The sequence below is a fragment of the Corapipo altera genome, unplaced genomic scaffold, assembly GCF_003945725.1.
Source record: "Corapipo altera isolate COAL_440 unplaced genomic scaffold, ASM394572v1 69, whole genome shotgun sequence".
In the NCBI taxonomy this organism is placed as follows: Eukaryota; Metazoa; Chordata; class Aves; order Passeriformes; family Pipridae; genus Corapipo; species Corapipo altera.
In genome coordinates this window covers 887,644-912,325 of record NW_020884908.1, presented here as the reverse complement: position 1 = coordinate 912,325, position 24,682 = coordinate 887,644, and the positions used below count along the sequence as shown (strand labels likewise).

At 40.6% G+C, this 24,682-nt stretch overlaps 1 protein-coding gene across 1 annotated transcript in view; it reads right to left on the bottom strand.

The window, feature by feature from the left end:
* Nucleotides 1-24,682, bottom strand: part of RNF150 (ring finger protein 150) — a 119,638-nt gene that overhangs the window by 29,920 nt on the left and 65,036 nt on the right. The window contains exons 2-6 of the mRNA XM_027652680.1: nt 20,770-21,020; nt 13,999-14,070; nt 13,499-13,581; nt 6,488-6,584; nt 580-790 (exon numbers count right to left, since the gene is read on the bottom strand). Coding sequence (XP_027508481.1) covers nt 580-790; nt 6,488-6,584; nt 13,499-13,581; nt 13,999-14,070; nt 20,770-21,020 — 714 coding nt within the window. The remainder of the gene's footprint in view (nt 1-579; nt 791-6,487; nt 6,585-13,498; nt 13,582-13,998; nt 14,071-20,769; nt 21,021-24,682) is intronic.

Sequence of the window (24,682 nt, the reverse complement as noted above, 5' to 3'; positions counted from 1 at the left end):
CTCCATACGCAAACCTATACTTTGTTACATTCTTCTACCTTCCTTCAAGCATATCTGATGATACTACTCTTGTCAATACATCAACTGGTATCAAACAGATAAGTATTTTCTACTGATCTGCTATTTTACCTAAAAATGAGAATTTTAAGACTAGTACAATCCTCACTTGAAACAGCTGACAACATTCCTTTTAAACTGTCAGAAGTAGATTTTCAAGAGAGAACATAATTTTTAGGAACAGAGAGACACAAAGACATTTTGAGAATTACCCGTTCAAATGGTGCCCCTTTACACAAGTGAAAACTAAACACACTGAAAGCATACAAAATTCTCCCCTTTTTTTCTTTTGTACAAATTGGCAGTGTTATCTCACTGTGCTCTGGTTTTCAAGTACAGGAACTCTGACCATCAATTCAGTAGAGAAGAACACAAGATATTTAAATTTACTTACCCTGTAGATTCCCCGCTGGGCTAAAAGTACGGCCATTGCTCCAGTGAAATGCCCTCAAGAGATCAGTTTGTTATTGGGGTTTCTAAACATTTATTTCAGTGCAAATTCTGCCAGAAATTGGAACTTACTGCTTGTTGTGAAGTTGGCCTCCCCAGCCTGGGGAAAGGAGTCTACGTCTTGGATGACTTGTAGTACTCCCACAGTCCGTGTTGGGGGATCCAGGGCTACAGAGCTCTCGTTCACTGTTATGTCACTGGCTCCTGTTATCTGGTTGGTTGGTGGTCCTCCTATGGATGCTTCCAAGTCTGGTGGTATATCATCCATGCAATCTGCATTTGGCTAATGGAAGGGAAAAAAAAAAAAAAAAAATTCACTCAAAAGATTGAATTTACTTGTTCTCATTTATTTTGAGCTTTCACTTTATTTCAGTACTGAAATGGCAACATAAAATGAATAAACACACAGAGTTTGTCTGTTTTCATGTACTTAAAACAATCTGTTGGAAGAGAGACCCAAAGTATGCCACCGAAATATTATTAAACTGTGTCACCTACAATTGCTAAACATTATTACTTATACTTTTTGAAGGGTTTGGAAAAGCGTAACTCATTTATTGATACGATCTGCTCAACATAAGCAGATTGCTGAGTCAGATCACAAATGTAAACAGACAGCAGGAAGGGGAATGATTATCTTTTCCCGAAATATACATTTTATAGAGCCAATATCAGAGCTTCCCAGAATAAGAATCCAAGGGAGCTGGCCTGTGGGTGCATCTATGTGTGGGCTGCAAAAATAAAAGCTAAAGCTGTTTGTAAGACAAGTTTCTAAACATCAAAAAATCATTTCCCTTGATAATACTGTATTTCCTATAAAATAAAATTATAAGAAAAGAAACAGACAAGCAGTTATGGGAATTTGAAGAGTATTATTCGATTTCTAGTCTTTCTTGCTATGTGATTTAGCAAGACCTACGACAGAGGGACATAGCAAGACTGAGCTGCAATACACAGACACTTGGTTTAGTTAGGAAATGTAAAATTAAGTTGTTCTCATTTATCTTTATTCTTCAGGAATCAGCCAGCTAATCTGGATCAGTCACTTAGGTTTCCTCTAACTTCAGTGGTTTGAGACAATATTGCTGTGGGATTCATCCCATACCCCTGGGTATGAATTGCCCCCTCTGCTTTCCCTCTGCTCAGCACTAAGCAGAGACAGGGCTTAAGCTGCTAGACTGGAAATCCAGCTTCCAGATGGCTAACATCACAGGATATGTACTCTCTTCAGTGGATTGGATTTTTTTGATGCTTAGTTCTCACATGCTAAGGCACTTTGGAAAATCTCACTACCTGCCTATTTCCCGTAGCAGGCACCAAGAAACTAAGCAAAATATGATACAGCAAAGGTTTAAAGAGAGGTTTAACTTTAGGCACAAGAGAAATCCCTTCGAATTCAGGCACAGAAGGTTACCATATGCTTACATGTTTTTCCAGAAGGAGGAAATTCGCATGTTTTCTCTTTTTCACATACATTCCCTGTCTAATGGTTGCCGCCTCATAAGTACTTTTTCACAAATGTTCCTAATGAAAAAGGTAGGCAATTTAAACAATCTTATAGCCACAAACTGAAGTTTGGTACAAAAATTAGAATTGTTGTTGCCTGGGTCCAGTCTAATCCACAATCAGCAAGAACTCCTCAGAACTGGAATAAAGGTACATTCAGCTATACCAGGTTTTAATGAAACTCACTGAACCTGTACTTTTTAAAATGAAATACCAGTCACTTATATGCAGGACAGGGATTCAAAATTATCCCTTAGATGTAGCACTCTTAGCTATTATGAAAAAATGTTTTAGGAATTTCATTTTTAACTTAAATTTGCCTTTGGTGGCGGTGTACCTTAAAAAAAAAAAAGCCTGTTTTTCTTTTCTATTACACAAAAAAGTATTTCAATTTCTTCCAGGGGATCAGTTGTTTGTCCTTTGCTCTGATGCCAGTTATTCCTACAACGGGGTTTTATCAGAAATTTTTAAATCTTTAAAAAGTGGGGATTATAACTGAAAGCCAAATCAAACACTAAAGATGTAAAAATAGTATTGCTTGATATAATTAATCCCTTTACTCCTGAATCATTTTAGTTGGAAAAAATGCCCGAAAGTAAGCAGCATGCTATAAAACTAATGATATGAAATACTGATCGAAACATGCCCTGCCCCCCCCCCCCCCCCCCCCCACCCCCCGCACCCCCCCCCCCCCCCCCCCCCCCCCCCCATTACAGCTTTTGCTGCCAGAGTGACCCAGATACATCTGCTAAGTTTAATTATATTGGTTTCACTCATTCCTTGCATGTAAGTGCTTTGAGAGCACAATTCTACTAAAGTCAAGGGAAGGTTTTATATTGACTTCTGAGGGCTTGGCTAAGGCTCTTAGTGAATAGCTTCAAGTCACACAATCTGCTGCCAAAAATGCATCTGACTGCATATCCAGCAGATATTTGCAGAAAAGAGGGAGAAGCAGGGGGAAACTATTTTATGTGATATGATCATCCCAATAGCAATGTAGTGCTATTTAAAGTGAAAGACACTTTAACTGATAATCCATTTCAAATATTACAGCTGTAAGAAGTATAGTCTGAGCTGGATTCACCAGCAAAGAGGGAGTGGAAAAGGTAAGGTCAACCATTTGCTGATAGATAGTTAATAATCCTCCAGAGGTGCAGAGTGCCACAGAGAAAAGTGAAGGTGTTTGGGTGCTCAGCTACCGTGAAAAGGAGTGCAGACATTTCGGTGTCTCACAGTTGCCTGGGGAATCTGGGTTTAGGGCAGATAATATTTGAAGTCTCTGTTACAAAGTAAATGGAGAGTTCAGATGCGAACTGAATTGAAACATTTAGGTATTTGGATTTTAACCAATCCCTTCCTGGAAAATCCCAAGTCTTTCTGTGAAATGAAGCACAATATATCCACAGCCACACATGCCAGGTCCTTAATAACAACCATAGGACAAACATGCTGCTGGCAGGAAAAAAACACCATAGCCCTGCCTGTGATAAGATTTCCTTATTCCTCCCATTGTAAAAGCATGGAAAAGGACTTGGACAAATTTGCACTCAAGTCTCCCATCAGAGACTGGTGCATGCCTAACGCTGCTTTTCTGTGAGTGGAAATTTCACCTGAGATGGCTCAGCAAGACTCAAGAATGTGGTTAGGGAGAGACATTTTTCTTTATCCACTCTGTGGAAATGTTTGCCACTTCTCACTGAGAAGCCTTAGAGCTTTACAGGTGCTTTGAAGGAACATCTCTTCCCACAGTAGCCTACAGACATCTGGCTAAGCAATGAGCCTCTAAACACATCAGCTCACGTGTGCTGATAGAGACTGGTGGCTTATCCAGTACCAACACCTACAACTACACTCACCAAAGAGAAGTGGGCTTTGCCCAGTGCCTGCAAGCCCTCAGGACTGATGTCCACCCTGGGCTGCCCTCACATGGTGCTGGGCAGCAAGAAGGGTGAGAACACAACTTCTGTGCAGGTGGAGAACAGGTCCTGCAAGTGAGCAGGAGCAGTGACAGCAGGGCAGGAGCTCAGGACAGAGGTTGGGAAGGAGTGGTTATGCAGAGGAGAAGCAGGAGAGGGAGAAGCAGGAGTTGAGGTGTATTTCAGGAAGAGAAGGTAGAGAAAAGAGAAGAAGAGGAGCAACTGATAGCAGTATAGGATTTTTTAACCCTCAGGCTACCAGATGCTCTCAGACTTCCACTTCCTTTGCTGTCACTCAGAGGACACCTGACACAAAGGCTACCATCTGCTCCAAGTTCCCATGGACAACAGCTCCTACTGAAAGTCACCTCGAGAGGTAAGGCTCTCTTATGTTCGCTTCATGAATCTATCTGATGATCCATGCAGGTGGGAGCCAGTATGCTTCCTCCAAAAGATGTAGGGGGCTGTTTTTCAGTTTGTTGTCTTAGAACAACCTAAGGAAATTTTTACAGAACTTCATACAATAAAATCCCCCAAACAAACTTTGCTAGAGAAACATCAACATACAAGTGTTTTATTTTTAGTATTAAGACAGACCAACACTAAGGTTGATTTGGAAAACTTAATTTGAACTAGTTGTTCAAGTATGTTAAAGCAGTGTCTTTAATTACACGCCCAGTACAATTATTTCCACAGAAACTCCATGCAGAAAGCTCTCAGTGATGGATGCAGAATGGATCTCCTTTCTGCTTTGTGGTACAGAGAGAACAGGGAGCTGTGAGAAAAGAAATGATGGCTAAGGAAACTGAATGGCACTTTAATTATTCCTGGCAATTAGGTTCTATACCTGCCACTACAGAGTTGTTCCTATATAGTAAAGGCCAGTCATGTAAAACAAAACCTCTACAGATGGCCTCTGGGCATGTTTTCACTTCCCCTTGCTGTGCCCACTCTCAGACAGCCTGTGGACATGCTTAGCCTTCAGCAGCTGTCAGTGAAGCCAGTGAGACCCATATTCTGGATGTAAATTCTCACAGCACTAAACTTTCTGGAAGCCTCTTAACATCTCACTGCAGGCCTCCAAAAACCGGTGGTCTGATTAGCCTTATATCCCCTGATTATGAAACCTGATAAAGAGCACCTTAATGAAGTGCTTGGGCAAAAATGTGAATGGATTGGTGTGAGTGCAGAAATGGTGTGGAGGCCATGGAACAGTACACTGGGTATGGAGAGGAGCTGTCAGAATCCTGGATAACTGCTCACTGGCAGGCCTGTGAACTGAGACATGGAACCTTGGGAAAAAATTCAGTATTTAAGCCTAGGTGCAGAGATGCTAAATAGCTGAGCTAGCCTTCATTCTGGCCTTTCATCTCAAATAGTGATTGAACAGTTGTATCATCTTTCAATATTCTAAAGACAATATATAGGTTTAGCAGAAAAAGTAGCCAAGCTGTAATGACGTTACCCCAACTACAATGCTCTACTTCATTTTTCCCATTGCATCTTTTTATTTTGGATTGTATTAGGTTGATTAACATATCTGCCCACTTCAGCAAAAACACATTTCATCGCTTGCTGTGGACCCTCTTCTGCAGCAATCTGCTTCCTAGTCTCCATGAAAATGAACTCCGGGGAAATGGCTGGATCAGCTCCCCCAGGAGGTTCACGTGAGCTGTTTTACTTTATATAGCTCTTTCATATGGGAACTGGCACGTCACCATCTCTAACTTGGGAGGGTATTTACAGCACCTGTTAATTCATCGACTGGTGGTGTTACAGCATTGAACTTCAGTGTCACGTGGCAAGCCTTGCACGGGGGGAGAGAGTGACTCAATCCTTCCTAGAGAAGCCCCTGAGCTCTATGATATTTCCAGCTGGGGAACTGTATGGCAAACAGCACATGCACTATGTGAATGCAAACGTGCAACTTGAAAAGATCCATTGCTTTGGCAGCTTCTAACCACAGTTGAATATTTCAAATAACAAAGGGCTTAACAATTTCTTGTATGTCTTGTGGCCCACCATGGGAGAAATGCCTCTTAATTGGAATTAGGAGTACAGATCTTGCTCCAGATAGACTTTAAGAGAAATCTGACAGAAAGAAGATTTGGTTTCCCAGAATGAGCAATTAGTTGTCCTTGACCAGTATAGCAGAGAAAATTTTATTTGCAGACTTCTTCTTTGAGATTGGAACTGAGAGCATGATTAAAAAACCAAATCCAGTCCTGATTTAAAACACAAGAGAAAGCTATGTGAAAGAACCTATAAATCCACTAAAACACCAGTAAACAATCTTCTGCTCCACGAAGCAGGCAACCACAGACACACAAATCCCAACACCCAACCAACCCCCAAACACACACTCTTCCTTGCTAATAGAAGTGGGGAGCAGGAGAGAGGCAGAGTCAGACATTTTGCCTTGTACATCCCTTAATAAATCAGTTAATAAATCTGGCAAAAAACAGTAGGATGGGAACAGACAGGTGAAGGGCTAAGGATATATCCAAGTAGCTGGTGTTTCCCTCCTGCCCCAACCAGCTGCTCTGTGATGTGCTTACCGGAATCCCTAGAGCTTTTAGAATATTCATTTTACACATCGGGCAGGTACGATGGTCTAGCAGCCAGGGATCCACACAGGACTTGTGGAAAAGATGCCTGCAAGGAAAACCAGGATATCTTAATTCAAATGCACCACAGCAGAATTTACCACCTAGTACCAGATGATTCTGAATTCAGTATAGAATTTGCAGTTTGTGACCTCTCTAAAGACTGCAAAACTAGATCCTATGCACACAAGACTAAGATTGTTCCTTCAGAATCTCAAGCACAAGTGCACATTTAAATGTGTTTGGAATAGAAGACATGCATAATTAGAGAAATAGGGAAAATACACAAAATGCATCAGCAAAGCCCATATTCTTTAAACATTAAAGGCTGTCAGTAAACAAAAGCTGCTTGCTGGTAAAGCTAAAAATCACGTTAGTATTTCTTGATGTTTCTACAGACAAACCTGGTTACACCTGATAACTTAAATGTGAAGCCATTGAGCACAGTATTTTTCAGGATAGAGGCACAGGCAAATAAACTGAATTAAAAAAAAGATACTTTTCATTTAAATAGAAAAGCCAGCATGAAGCTTTTTAACACATTCTCCCTGACTTTCCTGCTCATCAGAGAGAGCTCCGACACAATGCCAGCCCTGAAGGAGTTGTTGCTAATACTGTTCTAGGTCTGAAGTGACTGCCAAGCAGCTTACCTGAGCCTTGTAGCTGCTGTGCACCCCTTTTCTTAGACACTATTCAGGTGGAGGAGCTGAAAGTTTCTTCTCTAGCGTTGCCTGACACAAACTGATATTGATATTATTAAATATCAATACTGATATCATTAAATATGGATTATATTAAATATAGATATATTCAGTGCTTGTACCTGACTGACAGATTGTATTCTTTCTTGTGAACACATTCTGTTACTAGGAATACTAGGAAACATTTCTTCACCAAAAGGGTGGTCAGACATGGGAACAGGTTGCCTAGGGAAGTGGTAGAATCACCATCCCGGAGGTATTTAAAAGAGTTGTGGATGTGGCACTTGGGAACATCGTTGAGTGGTGGAGTTTGCAGTGCTGGCTTATGTTTGGACTTGATACCTTACAGGTCTTTCGCAACCTAAACAATTCTGATTCTAAGGCTCTGCCTGGACTGTGGTACATACTAGCCTCTACAAGGAAATGCCATCTCTGAGAAAGCCAGAATCACTTAATGTACCAAAATAATGTTAAATATTTAAGTGCTACTTATTCAGCTGAAGGGGTCAGCAGACGTATTATGGTGCAGCTTCTCTCACGCAACAGGATGCACTTCCAGCTTGATGGAAGATACTGAAGTGCACTTTCACCAATACTGGTTTGTAACCCCAGCTCTTACTAACATGCTATTGGCCAACAGAGCAGCTGTTTGGCTTCTGAGAGGACTGCAGTCCTAAGTAATACTAGAAATTTAAAGTCAAAACTGTGTGAAATCTCATAATCTTTTTCTTTTCACTTCAGTGTTTTTTCTCACTACTTCTAGGAAAAAGAAGGATCCTTTGTGAATCAGAGCTACATTGCACATTATCACATTCCTGTGCTTGGATATCACTTCACACAACCATGGGAAAGGGCAAATCTGTTCTTGGGAGTTTGATCCAGTCTAATTATATGAGTTGGCTGCAATACTGAACTTGGTCAAACCTCGTCTGACCCTGTTTGTCAACACGATTTAATGCAAATGAGGCATCGTGAAGTTTAAACTTGAAGTTTAAACCACTTCTTTACTAAGGCTACTAAAGATCAGAGCTGTCCTTCCAAACAAGACCTGACTTAATGGATAACAACACAGTGTACCAGATTTTGGTCTCTGTCCTGCTTAAGAATTCCTTCCTTTTATCTTAGGAGGGACATATTCAGCACATCATCAGATAAGCAATTTGCATAGGGGAAAGCATACAGTTCTCAGGCATGTGTAATTTTACATTTAAAAAAGCCTGACCAACAGAATTTCTTGGGTGTGTTAATTCATGGAGGGTACTGAGAGTCAATGTCTTGCCTTTCAGCTATTTGAAATAATTACGAAATTCTTGATAGTGATTGGTTTTCTTTAACTATATAATCAAATTAATAAACAAACACGTTTATTGGCAAACATCTGAAGCATGTCTGTGCCAAAATAATCCACGAATTTACAAAATCTGAGATAATTATTCTCTCAGAAAAAAACTCCAGATTTCTAAAATCTGTTTTGGATTAAAAAAAACATAATTTCTATTAAGACATTTTACCATAGACTAGAAAATCCCTTTTTGTTTTCAAGTTCCAGCTTTGAAAGCCTCAGTCAAACTGGGGTTCATTTTGCAGAATTTTGTGATGTTTGTTCATCACCAAAAGCTTGGAACTTTCGTGACTTAAAGACTTCAAAAGCTGCAGTTCAGTGCTCCTGAAGTTGGCTTCAAAAACAATATTCTAAAATAAGTCCTAACAATGCCAAGCAATTTAAATACATGACAGATTGTGTCACTTTGCAATTCTCAATACTAATGTACCACAGTCTATTATGAATCTACTAATTTCAGATTTAGTATGCACAACAGAAGGAACTTGATTTGACAGAAATCTATAGAAAAATGGAATGTTATTGAAAATCAGATAAAGATTTGCCTTTTAAAATTTTTGTACTGCATTATACAATTAGAGCTTTCATAATATCTATTTTGAACATGTAAACATTTGTGAAGAGAAGCACGGGGGCAGGCTTTGCAGATTTGGACTTGAAACTTTATTTTCTTTGTTATTAGCTATAGCACTATGTACATGCTTATGGCTTTTAACAAATTGTCAATTGCTTGATGTCCTGATCAGTCCAATACCCAAATTCAAGGAGCACAAGGTAAGATGAGAGAGCAACTGCAGTATTTCACCATCACATGGTAAGATAAAGACCTAAAAAGACCAACTGCAACAAAAATCCTTCTCCCTTTGCAGTTCTGGCTGATGCAAGTTTTAAATGGAAGGAGAAGACAGAGGCATCACGGATGAGTTCAGAAGTCATGACCCATACAAGGAGACACTAAGAGAGAGATGTTCCAGGCACAGGCTTGGGATATGGCTTTGACAATCAAAGTCAAACTTGGAAAAGAAACTCTGGGGTTTTTTCCCTATTGTGTGCAACCACATGTATTGCAAAACTGTGTTGATTGGGATGGGTTGAAAAGTTTCTCAAAAGGACTGTAATTGATTAGTTGACAGAGAGGAAGGCGAGGAGATGTTGCAACAACATCATACAAAAAGGCTTTCATGAGGGGAAAGGAAACAACTGCTCTTCCCTCTCCTAGGGATAAGAGGCACAATGACGAGTTTAAACTGCAGCAAGTGAGATCCAGGCTACACAATAAGAAAGGCTTCATCACAGTCAGGGTAACAAAGCACTGCAACAAATTATCAGGGGAATTTGCAGAGTCTTCATCCCGGGAGACTGCAGAGTGTGTTGGAAAAAGCTCCCAAGAATGACACGTGCGTGCCAGAGTCCCTGTGCTGTTCCAGAGGTGGCAGCCTCCTGGGATCCCTCCTGCACTCTTCTGTGACTGCACACGGCTCACAGAGCACAAAGAAAAAGAACCTCAAAATCCCAGAGCACTCCATTTACTATTATCTAAATAGCACTTCATGTTTTTTAAACTGGTGATTACTTTTGTTTGAAATGTATTTACACTTTCTTTCAAGCTGCAATTTTAATCACCCAAGAAAAAAGAAAAAGTCATGTTGAGTTCAGCCCTAAATTATAATGATGACTGTAGTAAAACTATTGTAAAGCTTTCAGCTTGCCAACAATTTTGAGAAACTTTTTTTCCAGGTTAGGGGAAACTGTTCTCCTCCTGCCTTCTACTCCTAGTTTCATGTATGCAGAGAGAGGTACATCCCTAGGGACCCTGAGTAAGAGCATCAGTTGCCTGGATTAGACATAGGGCTAAAGCAGGGGATTGAGAAGGGTTTTGATGAGAGACTGAGCAGCACTGTAGTATCCAACAAGATGGTTTGAACTTTTAGGGGTGCATCTAGGGTATTATTTGTTTATTTTTGAGGTAAAAGGAAGGATAAAAGAAGATGATGATGAGGGTGAGAGGAAGGAATCAAAGGAAAGAATGTGTGCTAGGAAATAATTTTCAAAGGAAGCTAATAAAAAGAGAAAGCAGGAGTGAAGCAGACTGAAATCACAGTTGTTCACAGAGTGAAGGTTCAGGGGAAGAGAATGAGCTGGAATGGGGTCAGAGAGTGTGTTTATTAGTGAGAGAAATGAAACAACCAAAAAAAAAGCTTATGAGGAACTCAGCAGAGATAATGTTGAAAGAAATGCCTTGCCTCTCTGTAGAAGTTCAGTAGTTAGTAGAAGTTCAGTAAAAGGCATATGCTGGGGGAAGCAGCACCAGTAACTTCTCCAAAGCTAGAGCAGAAAAGGCAACAGCATTTTGAAGCTGGAGATGGAGGACAAGTAGAACGAACCAGGGCTGTGACAAGGATGTCACTCTGGGAACAACGAACTCGGTTACATTTGATCGTGTGTCAGTGCCCTCAAAGACAACTTCAGTGATGTTTGCTACCATTAAACATAAAACCAGCTGCAAGTCAACACTTTTTTCTTTTTTTTTACCAAGTGTCACTCCTTATCTATTTAATAGACTCTGCAGAGTGAAGTTTATTAATACAGTCAGTTGTGGGAGCTGCCTGAAGAGGACAGAGAGGAAGAAGCACGAGTTCACTGGAATTCTCCTCTGAGCTTTTCAGAGTGGGGTACATAACAACAGGCTATCCCAGTGCCAGCAGAAAAGAGGACTGTTTGGAGAAACAGCCTAAGTCCTAGTAAACATGTAGTTATTTGATTTCAGAGCTCACCCACTGCAATACCAGCAGGTGGACTTTTGGTACCAATTTCTTAGGAGATTCTTAAAAAGTCTTAGAGAGTCTTAAAGAGAAATCTCAAGGCACATAGGGCTTCATACAGAGTGTGCCTGCCGGCAGTGGCTTTCCCAGTACTACCTGCAGTACAGGGCAGCACCTTTCATGTGCAACTCCTGGGGCATATTTTGCTTTGCACATAAAACCTTCCACATCTCCGATAGAAACACCAAGGTTAGCCAGCACTGGTGTCATATGGTGCTGGCTTCTGTAAGCTTGGTGACATGCCAGCCTCTTATTAAACAGCAGTCTAATGATGTTCCCACATTAAGAAACTGCACACGGTTTAACTGAGGATGCCGGAGGAAAAAAACTACAGAGTCTGTAGGTCTTTATCAAGATATAACACACTCCTACTCACTTCACAGACACAGAAATCAATCTTTTTTTCTTTTTTTTAAATGAGGAGACAAGACTGTCAACAGCAGAAAGAGTCATGACTACCATTTCATGTTTCAGAAGTTCAAACACATGAGAACACACAAAACACTGCCCTCACAACTTGTGTAGCCGGAAAGTCAGGGTTTGTGAAGTAGCTGATTGAGAAAGATGAGTTTTTATAATTCCAGACTGCTGAGGCTCAAACTGTGAGTATTTTACAAGACAGTTCTGCGGCTTCTACCCTTTCAGCGTGAGTCACTTTCTAGGCGACCTTTTAAGTCAGCCAAGAATTGAACACCACCTGTTAACTATGTGTTTCCTATCCACTCTGCTTGACTCAACGCTGTGCATGACAAAGTCTTATTGAATTATGAGGTGACACACAAGTGAAAGCTAAAGCTTAGACATATTTTAAGATGTTGTATAACTACCTCCAAACACTGCCTGTCTCTAACATGCAAAATTTCCAAGCTTTATTCTGCTTCTATGCAAACACGCTTGATGTCAAACCAAGGTCCATATTTTCTGGTAATTTCTCACTGTCCTGTATTTCTGCTTCACTGGATGATGTGTTTGTGTCTGTTTGTAAAACAAAAAAAGAGTTTACATGTGACTTGTCATTGTGGGGGATTTACAGTAGGTCAAATTTATGATTAATCTGTTGCTTTTTGTTTGCCACTTGGAGATGACAGTAAACAGATTTAATGAGTTGCATGAACTAACAGAAATGGACAGCTTGTAACATTCAAATATCTACTAGGGAACAACATAGCAGGAAAATAAACAAGTATTTTGGTTTCTCAAGCCAGTGAATATGATGCATGAGAAGGAAGAAGCTCTATTAAAAAAATAAAAACCTCTGCTCTGCATGTAGAGCACTTAAGATTCTTATATCTAGGGAAATCAAACACTTGCTGTTGTTCTCCTGGAGGAACCAGTGTTCCTAGGAAATTTCCTAAGAAATTGATTTCCTTAGAGAAATCCTTCATGTCACTTCACAGATGACAATACAACAGCACAAAGATGAATACGGCTGTTAGGGGCAGCAAGAGGCTCTGCTCCTGTTTCACATCACTGCAAGTGTAAGTTCTGCACAGGGCACGCTCACACGAGGGGGAAAAAAGGAGAAAGAATAAACTGAAAAGCTCTTCTTCTCACCTTGCTTTACTGTTTCTACTCAGCGTATCTCTTTTTATGACTGGGGATTTTTTTGACAAAAGTCAGCCCTTTCTTAGTGCCTGAACATGGCCTAGGACAGCAAAAGAAGTAGCTCCATGGGGAGCAGGAGCCTGCTCTATCCCTGTCTGCTGTGGCCAGGCCTCACCTTGAAGTCAGAAGTAAATTCTCCTAAGGCATTTATTCTGGACTGATTAAGAAAAAAAAGCGAGGAAAACAGAGGAATCAAAACCTTTAGCGTAAAAATCCTACCAAAGACCTTTGTAATAGGTCCAGATCAGACAAAATTTCTCACTGTCATACTAAACCCTCAAGGTCTCACCACCATTAATACCTGTTTCACTTCATGCTGAATAAAGAGGTATTTCAGATATCTTTAACAACAGATTTTGAATAGATCCAAATAATAAATTCACCCTCCCCTTTCCTCCCCCAGCTCTCAGGTAATCTCATCAGTGTGAAACTGTGAGAACAGAGACTGTCTTGCAGTAGAGAGATTATTAGAGCTAAAGCAACTTCAACTTACCTGCAAGGCAATATCCTGACAACATCATTGGGCTTGTAGCCTTCAATACAAACAGCACAGTTATCAAAATCTGGCTCAGTTTCCTACAGGAAAGAGAACATTCATAATTTTCATTTTTTTTTTATTTTTGTTAGCTCATCTCTCCATACAAAAGCCTATGTGACAAAGTAAAACAGCCACTGAAGTAGATTGCAAATCCAGTAACTGCATTTCAAGACCAGTAATTCATATTTTCCAATATGTTTCCAGCTAGAAACTTGCACTGGGAAGCATGTAGATTTAGTTAGCATGTTTTAACTTCAAGGATTTGCTGCATCTTTATTGAATCACCCTCTCTACTCTGTTCCCCACATAACTTGCTTATCAACGTTCCTCCTCCACCTGAAGGACACAGTAGCTAAATAAGCAATTGCCATTTCTGTTCTGCCTCATTGTCCCAGAGGTCTGAAAGAATCCTCAGCACTGAATTTCATTTAGTAACAAGCATTTTGAAAAATTACCTTGTCTCCTTTCCTGATCGTTCTGACTTGCAGCTTGCTGATTGCTTTCTTTGCAGCATCTCCAAGCCGGCGCTGTAATACAAAATTTGATCTTATGAAAAGAGCAACTCTTCATGCAGAAACCATTACTTTTTCTCCCTGCCCTTCTTAATAATTGCAAATGACTGTACATGGAACAGGAGAGTGTATAAATATAAACATAATAATTCATAATAAAGCCACAGTAGGTGTTCTAGGCTTGCTGGTAACCCAGAGCAGATGAGGCCAAACTACTCTGATAGAGTTCCAGTGGAGACTGCATGTGAGCCCCTCCTGGCACTAAACTACAGCAGTGAGTAGCAACAGACGTAACAAGTCCACTATTTGGGTATCCTACTTCTTCCCTCCCTTTTTTTAGTGACAATTTAAACCAAAAAATACTAGGCAGTAAGCAAAGTGAACACTGAACTTTATTTGTACATTGTTTCATTACTAGTTCATGATCTTCAGCAAGATGTAAGACCTGAAAGTGAGCTGCTAATTTGTTAACCACAAAAACTGTGAAAAGTCTCTCCTGTTCTTTTTTCCCTGCAATACAGAGTTGCCTACTTTATAAAAGCAATGCAAAGTATAAGAATAAGGATAAAGCATGTGCAGTTGACTTGCAGGTAAAGCACTATATAGTCCTGCAGTAACATCCTATCCATATATAACCATTTGCTCATTCTTCTCCTTTCTATCTTTCCCTCCAGTGGACCATAAATTGGTTACCATGTGACATTTTTGACTGTTCTCCCATATTTCCAAAACACCATTACTGAGATAACAGGGTCACAGCCACTCAGGATTAAAGTATGTAATAACAGCCTGATGCAAAACACCCTGTTCTCAGATGCTGAAGATGGACGTGTCTGCCCCTTGCAAGACGCTGTGACCATTGCAGGGCAGTCCATACAACCACTGCTCAGGGGTCCTGTGCTATGGAGCTTGTGCTGTATCAGTGCTCCAAGGACTTGGCTGTTCACTTGTGCTAACCCATCAACAAGGCCATCTGGAGACAGACTCACAGACTGGAAAAGTCTTTGAGAGGTCATGTACTCCCAACCGCCCCCTGCTCAAGGCTGGGTCAACTTCAAAGCCAGAGCTGTGTTCAGTCAAGTTTTGAATATCTCCAGGAAGGGAGATTTCACAACCTCTGTGCATAATTTGTTCCAGCGCTTAACCAATCTCTGTCTTTTTTCTTTTCTAAACATATTAATGGAATTTCCCTCGCTGTAATTTGTGACCATCAATGTGCACCTCCAAGATGAGGTTGATTCTGACTCCTCTCCGCCCACCCGTTATGCAGCTGAAGGCTGGGAGCAGACTCTCTCCTCCTCCTCTGCTCCTCTCTCAGCTTAGCAAGCCAAGCTCCCTTCACCTCTCCTCAGATGCCATGTGCTCCTGTTCCTAGATCGTAGTGGTGACCCTCCTCCTGGTCACTTCTCACTTTTTTCATGCCTCTGTCATACAGTTCCAGGCAGCAACACCTACTCCGATGTCTTCTTGTCAGCTTTGTAACAGTTCATAATACAGCTCATCCCAATTCACCACCACTTGAACTCTTCCATTCACCTCCTCTCCCTATCCATGTTTCCAGCCATGTGTTGTTAGATAGGAGAGAGACTTAGGGCCTTTGGTGACTCAGAAGACATTCAACTTTCCTGGCTGGGAACACTGCCTGTGCTGGAGTTCAGAGGGACTGGCCAGCAGGAAGGGTTTCCAGTTGGAGGGGGTGAGAGCATGAAGCCAAAACTGGACGGAAGCTGGAGGTAGTTTGTAAGTTCAGGCCTAATCACCATACAGATATGACTAATAAATTACCACTTTGTTCTTCAGATTCAATTAAAATCACTGAATTAAATTTAGAGAGTAAGCTTATTGGATTGGAAAGACATGGAAGCTGACAAAACGCATGCAATACTGAAAGCAGAGAGCAATTTTGGATCTGGCTAAAGAGGTGAAAACAATCTTGGCTATCATATGAGATTTATATATTATTTCCACAATAACTAATTATTGCATGTGAGGGAGTATCCTGCAGTTATACAACATCTCTTTCTGTGGTCCATTTTTCTCACAGTGTCCCTTAAATAAAGGGATCAGATGAGAGTTGGAAACATTTCTTGCCAGCTATTTGGTTCTTTAATGTAAATCAAAGACAGACTGATAATATACAGCAAGACAAGAGCCATTATGTCCTGTTTCAGAAATTGCTTGTGATTCCTTTTTATCACTATTATTACTTAAACTAATGAAATGTCTCAGTTCTTTTTTGCACGTACTTGAAGGGGAAAGGACAAGATTAAAAACTCATGTACATCTTTGATCTGCTTGTTTTCATGTTTGCTTTCTCTTATCTATCATAAATAGAAAAGTTCATGACTTATACGCAAATGAGAGTAATTTAGTTTTTCAAAGAACAGGAACATCTTGGAGTAAAGGCATACTTTCAAAGGATTCTCCCATTTGAATGCAAGGCATGCTATCAATAACCAATGATATCTCCTAAAACTTAAGAGGTATTACAATAGTCTAAGGGTTTAAAGTGAGGCTTAGAGATTTACAATCATAAATCTCATAATCTCATTAGCATGGCTGCAACATTCAGTACTGGACTGGAAGGAGTCAAGCATATGAGATGCAGTGGTTTTATTGAAATGGGGATCCTAGTTAAAAAGAAAGGACAGTAGCATGGAAAGCATCACTTATGTGCTCCTGAGAAAGTAAATGACCGTACATGCTAGAGAAAAAGAATAACAGTAACTTCTTCTCTCTTAATGTCCTTAGTAAACTATCACCTTTGCAAGGAGGAGATCCCCCTGTGCCTTGTGCAAAACGAAGCGCATCACTGGGACAAGGTCTCAGACACATCTCCTGTCCACATTTAAAATTTGCAGACTCCATTGTGGGAAGCATCTTCCCAAAACTGCTTCAAAGACTGATGTTTCTATTCAGTGGTCCAAAACTCTCAAAGCCATAGCCAGCAATCTTCCTTGTCAGATAACTGCTCCAAATGCTGACAGCCACATACTAAAGATTAACGCAGGATGCATGGAATCCTCCCAAACCCCAGTGCAATCGCTACCTGACTTGGCTTCCACTGTCCTGTCAAACTAATGAAGCCCACTCAGCTTCAAAATGACTTTGCAGAAAACTTCCTCTTAAAAAGAAGCCAATGGAAAGAAATGACATGGAAGAAATATGATAAAGAAGTCTGGCACTGGAACACTCCTCGTCATCTTCCCATCTCACAAACAACAGCAAGAGAACTTTACTATTACTGGTGAAATATGAAATCTGACACACCGACAGGGTTGATTTTTTCTTTTTTTGGTTGTTGTTAAGTCTGTGTCCTGGCTGCTACAGGGCTGTGACAGCAAGTCACATTCTGCTGAATTATCTCTGGCACTTGAATATTTTGTGATTTTGACTCTGTAATTGTCATATAATTCCAAACTACTTCTAATTAGCTCTGCAACGTGATGTTTCATGATGCAAACAATTCTCACAGTTTTTTACAAACTCTCTCAAACAAGCTGTTGAAGAAACAGATTGCCTATGCATTTCTTACACAAATCTATCCTCTTCATATCAAAAGGATTATTATCAGGGCAATCACCTACTTCCTGGACATCTTGTTATGTCAGAAGAAAAAATGTTCCTCCATATGAATATTACTATCTATCTTCTACTTCCATATGTACTGTACAGTTGTCTGTGCTAGAGGTACTCTTAAATATTAAATATATTAAAATAAAAATTGATATCTAACCATTTTGTAGCTGGCTCTGCTAGCTGCACTCATTGCTTTCTTGATGGACAACTAAATCAGTTCCTTTTGGATTTATTGCTTGCTCAGAAACTTATGCTGTGTGCAAGAATGGAAGTGGACCTGGAAAGGAGGGTCCCCATATATAATAGGACTAGACAAAGGTAGTAATGAGGCTCAACAAAAGGACACATGATATTTTTCATGAAAGGAAGATATAGTTGCAATGAGTCAGCTTGGAAGAGGCAAAATGGAAGATGATTTAGAGAGACTTACAGTGACCAAGGAAAGATGTTCTGATATCTTGCTTTCATGTAACAGTGCAACACTTCTCCTGCTTGGAGAGAACAGCTTTTTCTGCCAGTCATAGTTTGCAGACAGGTTGTCCCATTCTCTCAGCACAGTACCCAGACTACCAAGCCACAGGAGGCTGAAACGCCCCTGGTAGCAAATTCAGTATCAGCCAAACCTCCAAATCCCACGCCTGGCACAGGTTAGCAAAGAGATAGGCATAGGTTCTTATTTGACATAGAAAACATAGGGCCTCACAAGCCCTTGTTTTAAAAACTGTGTGGCTTCAAATAATTCAGATGACAAAACTAATTTAAACACTTATTTTTAAATTATTTTAACTGAAGTCTAATAAATTGGTCACAGGTTTTTGAGAACAGGGCACTCAGTGTGCATAGTTAAAATACATCGCACTGTGGGGTAGGAACTGACAGCATAACTTTCTCTCAACAGACCAGCTAGCTCCCCCTTCACCTCTGTTTATCCAAACATTTCAGCCCGTGGATACACCTTAGCCTGAACACATCAAATACAAATAGAAAGAAAGTATCTCTTCTAAAGTTAGTCGGCAATGAAGGTGCTTCCAACCCACGCTAGGCTCTCCAACAAGTAAGCACAACACCTTCACACCAACAGACGTGTGCAAGTTATAATGCTAAAAGCTTTTGAGTGCAATGACCAAACAACCTTGCTCCAGCAAAGCCACACAAACAGCTTTTCTTTCTGTATATCTGAATATCCAAGGTATTAATGTAGAAATCTGTGATCCCATCTTTGTGTTAGAAGAAAATGTGTTAAAGAAAAAAAAACCCAGAACTTTACAGGGAACAGTGTGGAACCCTCATGGAAAGGCCAAGAGCAAGATGAGCTCTTCTGAACCACCTACATCATTATATTCCATAGCCAGGACTAAAAGAAACAAAACAAACAAGCCACAGCAATGCATTAACACAAATCATTGAGCTTTGTATATTGCTGCCATTTTTCATATGAAAAGAGTTAACAGAAAGATTAGAAGAGACGTCAGACAAAACTGTATGATGAAAGGGCATGAAGACATTCTAGTTTGTCTCATATTATTGTGCCGAAGTGGCCAAAAAAAAATAAATTCTTAGGAGGCATGCTTTTTTTATTCTTCTGAAGAACAAAACTAGTAAAATATAAAAGTTATTAAAACCTCTCCACAGGACAACTGCTTGTGCACATGTTAGTCTCACTCAAACCTTGGAAAGAAAACACCGAAAAGAAAATTTGCTTGAACATATAAACCTATCAGTTCCAAACCTCACATTACCTGACTGAGCTTCTTATTTTGCTGAGTTTTATGTTTATGTATCTCTATTTAGATTGCTAATCTGCCTGTATAATTACTTGATTGAAAGCACGCTTACACACACAAATTAGGCAGCCATGTGCTTTTGCAGACAAAGCATCTAAAAATTACAACAGCCATTACAGTCACAGCGAATCTGCTGCCAATGATGTTCAAAATCCAGCTGGGATAGTCTCATTCTTGCTATACAAAATTTCAGACCGTATATTTAAAAGGAAAATATATTCTTTCTGTCTGTAAATACAGAGCAGCTGCACTCTATCTCAGAGGATGTCTGAATTTCAATGGGGGAGGGCAAGGGATTCCTATAATCAAGTATATGTTACAAAGTGTGTGGCTGTACTTTTCTCTACAAGATGATTATTAACACTCTCAGCCTTACCTTTTCTGCAGAATAAGCAAGGTAACCCTCCTGGCCCTGAAAGTAATTTATTGAGGGTTCAGAAACCTCTCTGAATTATAGTGCATTTTTTCCCTGCATTAAAATGGTTATCTCCTCAGATTTCATACACTGATAACATTTTCTAGTGTACCATTAGAATGAAATGTAGAAGCCTTGGCTTTCCAGTTCTGCTGATGCTGAGAGACAAGAACAGATTAAATTTATTATTATCATTGCTATTATTATTCTCTGCTGAACTACCATAAAGATGGACAGTGCTCTATAAATTAAGGGCTCAGGATTCAGGGCTCATTCCCACTGCTGACTTCTCTCCAGTCCTATAGGCTTTGTATCTCTTTCAAGGAGTTTGGACAAGATGCCAAAACCAATAGCAATAATAACATTTAATAACATTGGTAGCTATCACTACAGTGTGTTCAGTGATCATTGTCAAATGAAGAGAGACACATTTGCCTTTCAAGCCCAAGACCCTTCTAAAGAAGTATGAAAATGAAAACACATTCTGTTCTTTCTTCATTTATCGTGAACCATTCTTTCAGACACAGACATTCACATACCTATTCATTCACAGACATACTTTAATCACCATTGTAATCTCAAGGGTTGTTGGTTATATACATTGCTATGTCACTTGGCTATATGCACCAAACCAAGCTTTTCATGAATAAACATCATCAACTTTCTTTCTATTTCTTGTGTGTTTTGCATGGGAAAACCCCTCATAATACATATACATTATTAATTTTTTTCCTGAATCCCACCCATATGGACATAAGTCTTGGCTTTTCCCAGATGCAGAAGTTTTTATATCTCTATTCTTTTCACTTTCATGGTATTTTTTGTTTTGCTTTGTCTGTTTTTCCACACGTTCATAACTTCCTCAACTTTTACTTCTAAGCTGAACCCCACGGGGATCTTTTGGAAACACAAATCAGTGACTCCAGCCCTGCTCACCTGATTTCGGTCTCTGGCATTTGCGTAGCGGAATCTCTGGATGTAATAGAAGACCAGCCACGCCAGCGAGATGATCATCAGCACAATGAAAGAGATGGAGACGAACACCACAGAGGTCCGGCTGACGTACTTCTGCAGGTTGCGTGTCCCGATGGTTATGTACATCATCACAGTAATGTTCCTCTCCAGGAGGCTCACTATCTCTTTTCCTTTGGGTTCAGGAATCATTATTGCTACAACATCTTCTAAACCTATCAGACGGAGAGAGAAAAGGAACCTTTAAGTAAAACAAGGGATCACCAAAAGGCAGTCATAGAGTCACAGAATATCCTTGAGTTGGAAGGGACCCACAAGGATCACTTAAGTCCAACTCTTGGCCCTGCACAGGACCAACCCAAGAATTCCACCAGGCACGTGAGAGTGTTGCCCCAACACTTCTTGAACTCTGTTGGGCTTGGTGCTGTAACCACTTCCCTGGGAAGCCTGTTCCAGTGCCCAATCACCCTCTAGGTGAAGAACCTTTTTCTAATATCTAACCTAAATCACCCCTGACACAACTTCATGCTGTTCCCTCAGATCCTATCATCAGTCACCAGAGAAAAGAGATCAGCGCCTGTCCCTCTGTTTTGCCTTGTGAGGAAGTTGTAACTGCAGTGAAGTTTCCCTTCAGTTTTCTCTTCTCCAGCTGAACAGACCAAGTGCCCTCAGCTGCTCCTCACATGGCTTCTCCTCAAGGCCCTTCACCATCCTTGTTTCTCTCCTTTGAACACTCTCTAATAGCTTAATATCTTTCTTATATTGTGGTGCCCAAAACTGCCACAACATCCAAGGTGAGGCCAACCCAGCACAGAGCAGAGCAGGACAATCCTGTCCTTCGACTGGCTGGTGATGCTTTGCCTGATGTTCCCCAGGACAGCCCTCCTGGCTGCCAGGGCACTGCTGACTCATATTCAACTTGCCATCAATCAGGACCCTCAGGTGTCTTGCTGTGGCACTGCTTTCCAGCCTCTCGTTCCCCAGTCTATACACAGTCAGGGTTGCCTGATCCCAGGTGCAGAGTCTGCCACCTGCTCTTGTTAAACTTCATACAGTTGGTGATTGCCTGGCCCCCTAACTTGTCTAAATTTGTCAAAACAGTAACAAGAAAGCTGTGCTTTCTTCTGCTCTCCCCTCGTGCTTACCAAGAAGGAAGTCAGAAGATGGATCTAGTGAAGGTTTCAACCTAAACCATTACACAGTGTGCTTCTATACACTAGTCTTGGTGAGATACCTAAAATGTATTTTATGGGTTGACATAAACACAGATTTCTAGCACTACTGAGGCTTATCAAGATGATATTGCTGTAAACACTGCAGAAAGGGAGCTGTGCTGCATCCAACATTCCATACACATTTATCATGGGCCACTTTGCAGGGTCATGAGTCTGTCAGAGAAGCCCCTCCAAACTCTGCATTCAGATCAGAAATACTTTCAATCACAGATTCCCACACGGTGTCACAACCTGAGCACACCAAAGCATCACTGCCCTCACCCCAGGCTGGCAACAGGAGAAAGCTGCAGGGGCAAAAGAAGCTCGGTGTGTCCCAAGCAGCTCCCCACAGCCTGAGCCCACACAGACATTTGGGAGCCCTTGCTGGGAGCTGGACTCTCCAACTGATACAGGTTTAAAGTTGAGAGCACTGTTTAATTCCACAAAAAAAATGCTATTGCAGCACAGATAAGCCTCTGACACAGTTTGCAGCATGGCCCCAACACGGATGCAAGTCAGTGCAGCTGAGGCAGCAAAATCCCACTAATGGGATGAAGCAAGGACTTCCTACAGTCTTGCCAAGCCTTCTGAAGCCATGACCCTGTGAACAGGGCCCTCCACCAATCTATCCTCGACTCTGCACCAGTTTTCCTTTCCATACAGTGCTGTTTGACTTTACTTGCGTCACACACTGCTGAAACAGTTTTCTTTTCATAATTTTATGTCCCCTGTGTCCATGAAATATATGGTATGAAATGATTTGGGATTTAGCAGGTCGTTAAATGCTTTTTCTGGCCTTACAAATAAACTATCTCTAGTTTATGGTTTAATATTAGGGATATTCTGTTCTTTTACTTCATGAAACAAGCATGTAGACTATTTTTACACCTAAATCATGTTTTGCAATAGTCAAATCCTGAATTGCACAAAGCAGCTAAGGACAAACAGGATGTATTGTAATGTAGAAACATACTAGAAACAACAGCATAATAACTGATCACAAACTGGCACTTAGAAAGCTACAAACAGGGGTTGCTGAAGCCAGAGAGTAATGCTGGGGGGGGATTTCAGAATTTCAGCTGAAATTCCAGGAAATCAGCCAGCATGTTGTTAATCCCATGGCTATCTGTATTTTGACTGTGGCAGGAGGAGAAAGCTCTGCCTGTGTCAGGACATTTGTGGAGGTGGGAAGGGATCACTCAGCCACAAATAGAGGTTGTGAGAGGAAGATCTTCATTTCCAGCAGCATCCCCCTCCCTCCAAGCTGGTATCCAACATAAGCTTCACCAGGGCAGCACTGTGTTCTAGTCTTCATGGTCCAGCTCAGACATTTCTTCACTAAAACCCCTGCAAGGTAGAAACCAGATTTTCAAATGTATTTGGATGCTATAGATCAGGAGGTGCTTAGCAGGACTTAGGATATACAAAAGCAGACAGGGGTGGTGTTCAGTAGAAAACACTAATTCTGGTGGAAACTATAAAATTCTGCTGGGTGCCTGGAGGCACTGAAATAGCTGTGACAGACTGCTGCTACTCACACACAAAACCTGCTGCAAAGCTGGGAACTGAACCCTCCTCTCTCAAGTCTTACAGCAGAAGTGCAAACACCACCACTCTTCCTCTTGTGAGACTTTCCACCGTAGCACTTTCCTGATTATGAACAGATCTGTCAATGAATAGGGGGAAATCAATAGTCTGGCCAAGTCAACAGTTTTAGATATCCACGGTCAGAAACTTTACCTTTCTGCTGATAATTTTGCATAAAGCATTAATAATTTTCAGCTTTATTTTTTTTCTAGCAAGAGTCCACCTTTACAGTAGTTTGCAACTCTTTTGATCCCTGTTTATTACAAAAGGCTAATGCAAACATTACCCTAACAGCCCAGGGAGAATTTGCCAAGTCTCAAAGTGGCTGAGAAGGGCACTGGTGCCACGCCAGTAATTTTCCTGCAGTCAATAAGACAAATTGTCTGGAGCAGTGCTTAGCTGTCCACATGGGTTCCTTTGTTCTTTTCCCTTCTTCAAAGGAAATAAAAATTGTAAGTTTACTCTACAGGAATATAAAAGCAACAACCTCACACATAGCCAAAAAGAAACCACAGTGAAAAATTCTGCAGCCAAAAATACTGAAATGAATTTATTCAACTGTTCTCAAAACCCACCATTCAGACCCACTGACTTGTCCAGTACAGACCTTTAACATCATCTTCAATACAATTTGGGACACTGTATGAATATTACCTGATAGCCTTTAAAAATGGAGACACAGAAAAACCCTTTTTCAGTAGAAAATATAGGTACTATCTTAATTGTTTAATTATCTCGAATCTGCATTTCTTGAAAAACTTTAACAACATGTTTAATTGTGTTTAATTATGGTTAATATAGCTTTAATATATTTCTGGAGATATGAGATGCTGCAAGTAAATAATCATACTCATTTGCTCAATTCTGAAATTGGTATTTTTGTAATACTAAAACAAGCACCCCACAGTAATGTCCTATCTTTGTTTAAGAGCAAAGTAATTAAAAAGAGGGAGAAAAAACTCTGTGATCTCCTGCACAGATTTAACCTCATTCCTGTTTTTCATCACCTGCCCTTTCTGATTAAGCAACAGTGCAGCTTTCTGGCTTTAGTTCATGGTGGAAACATAACTGGCTCT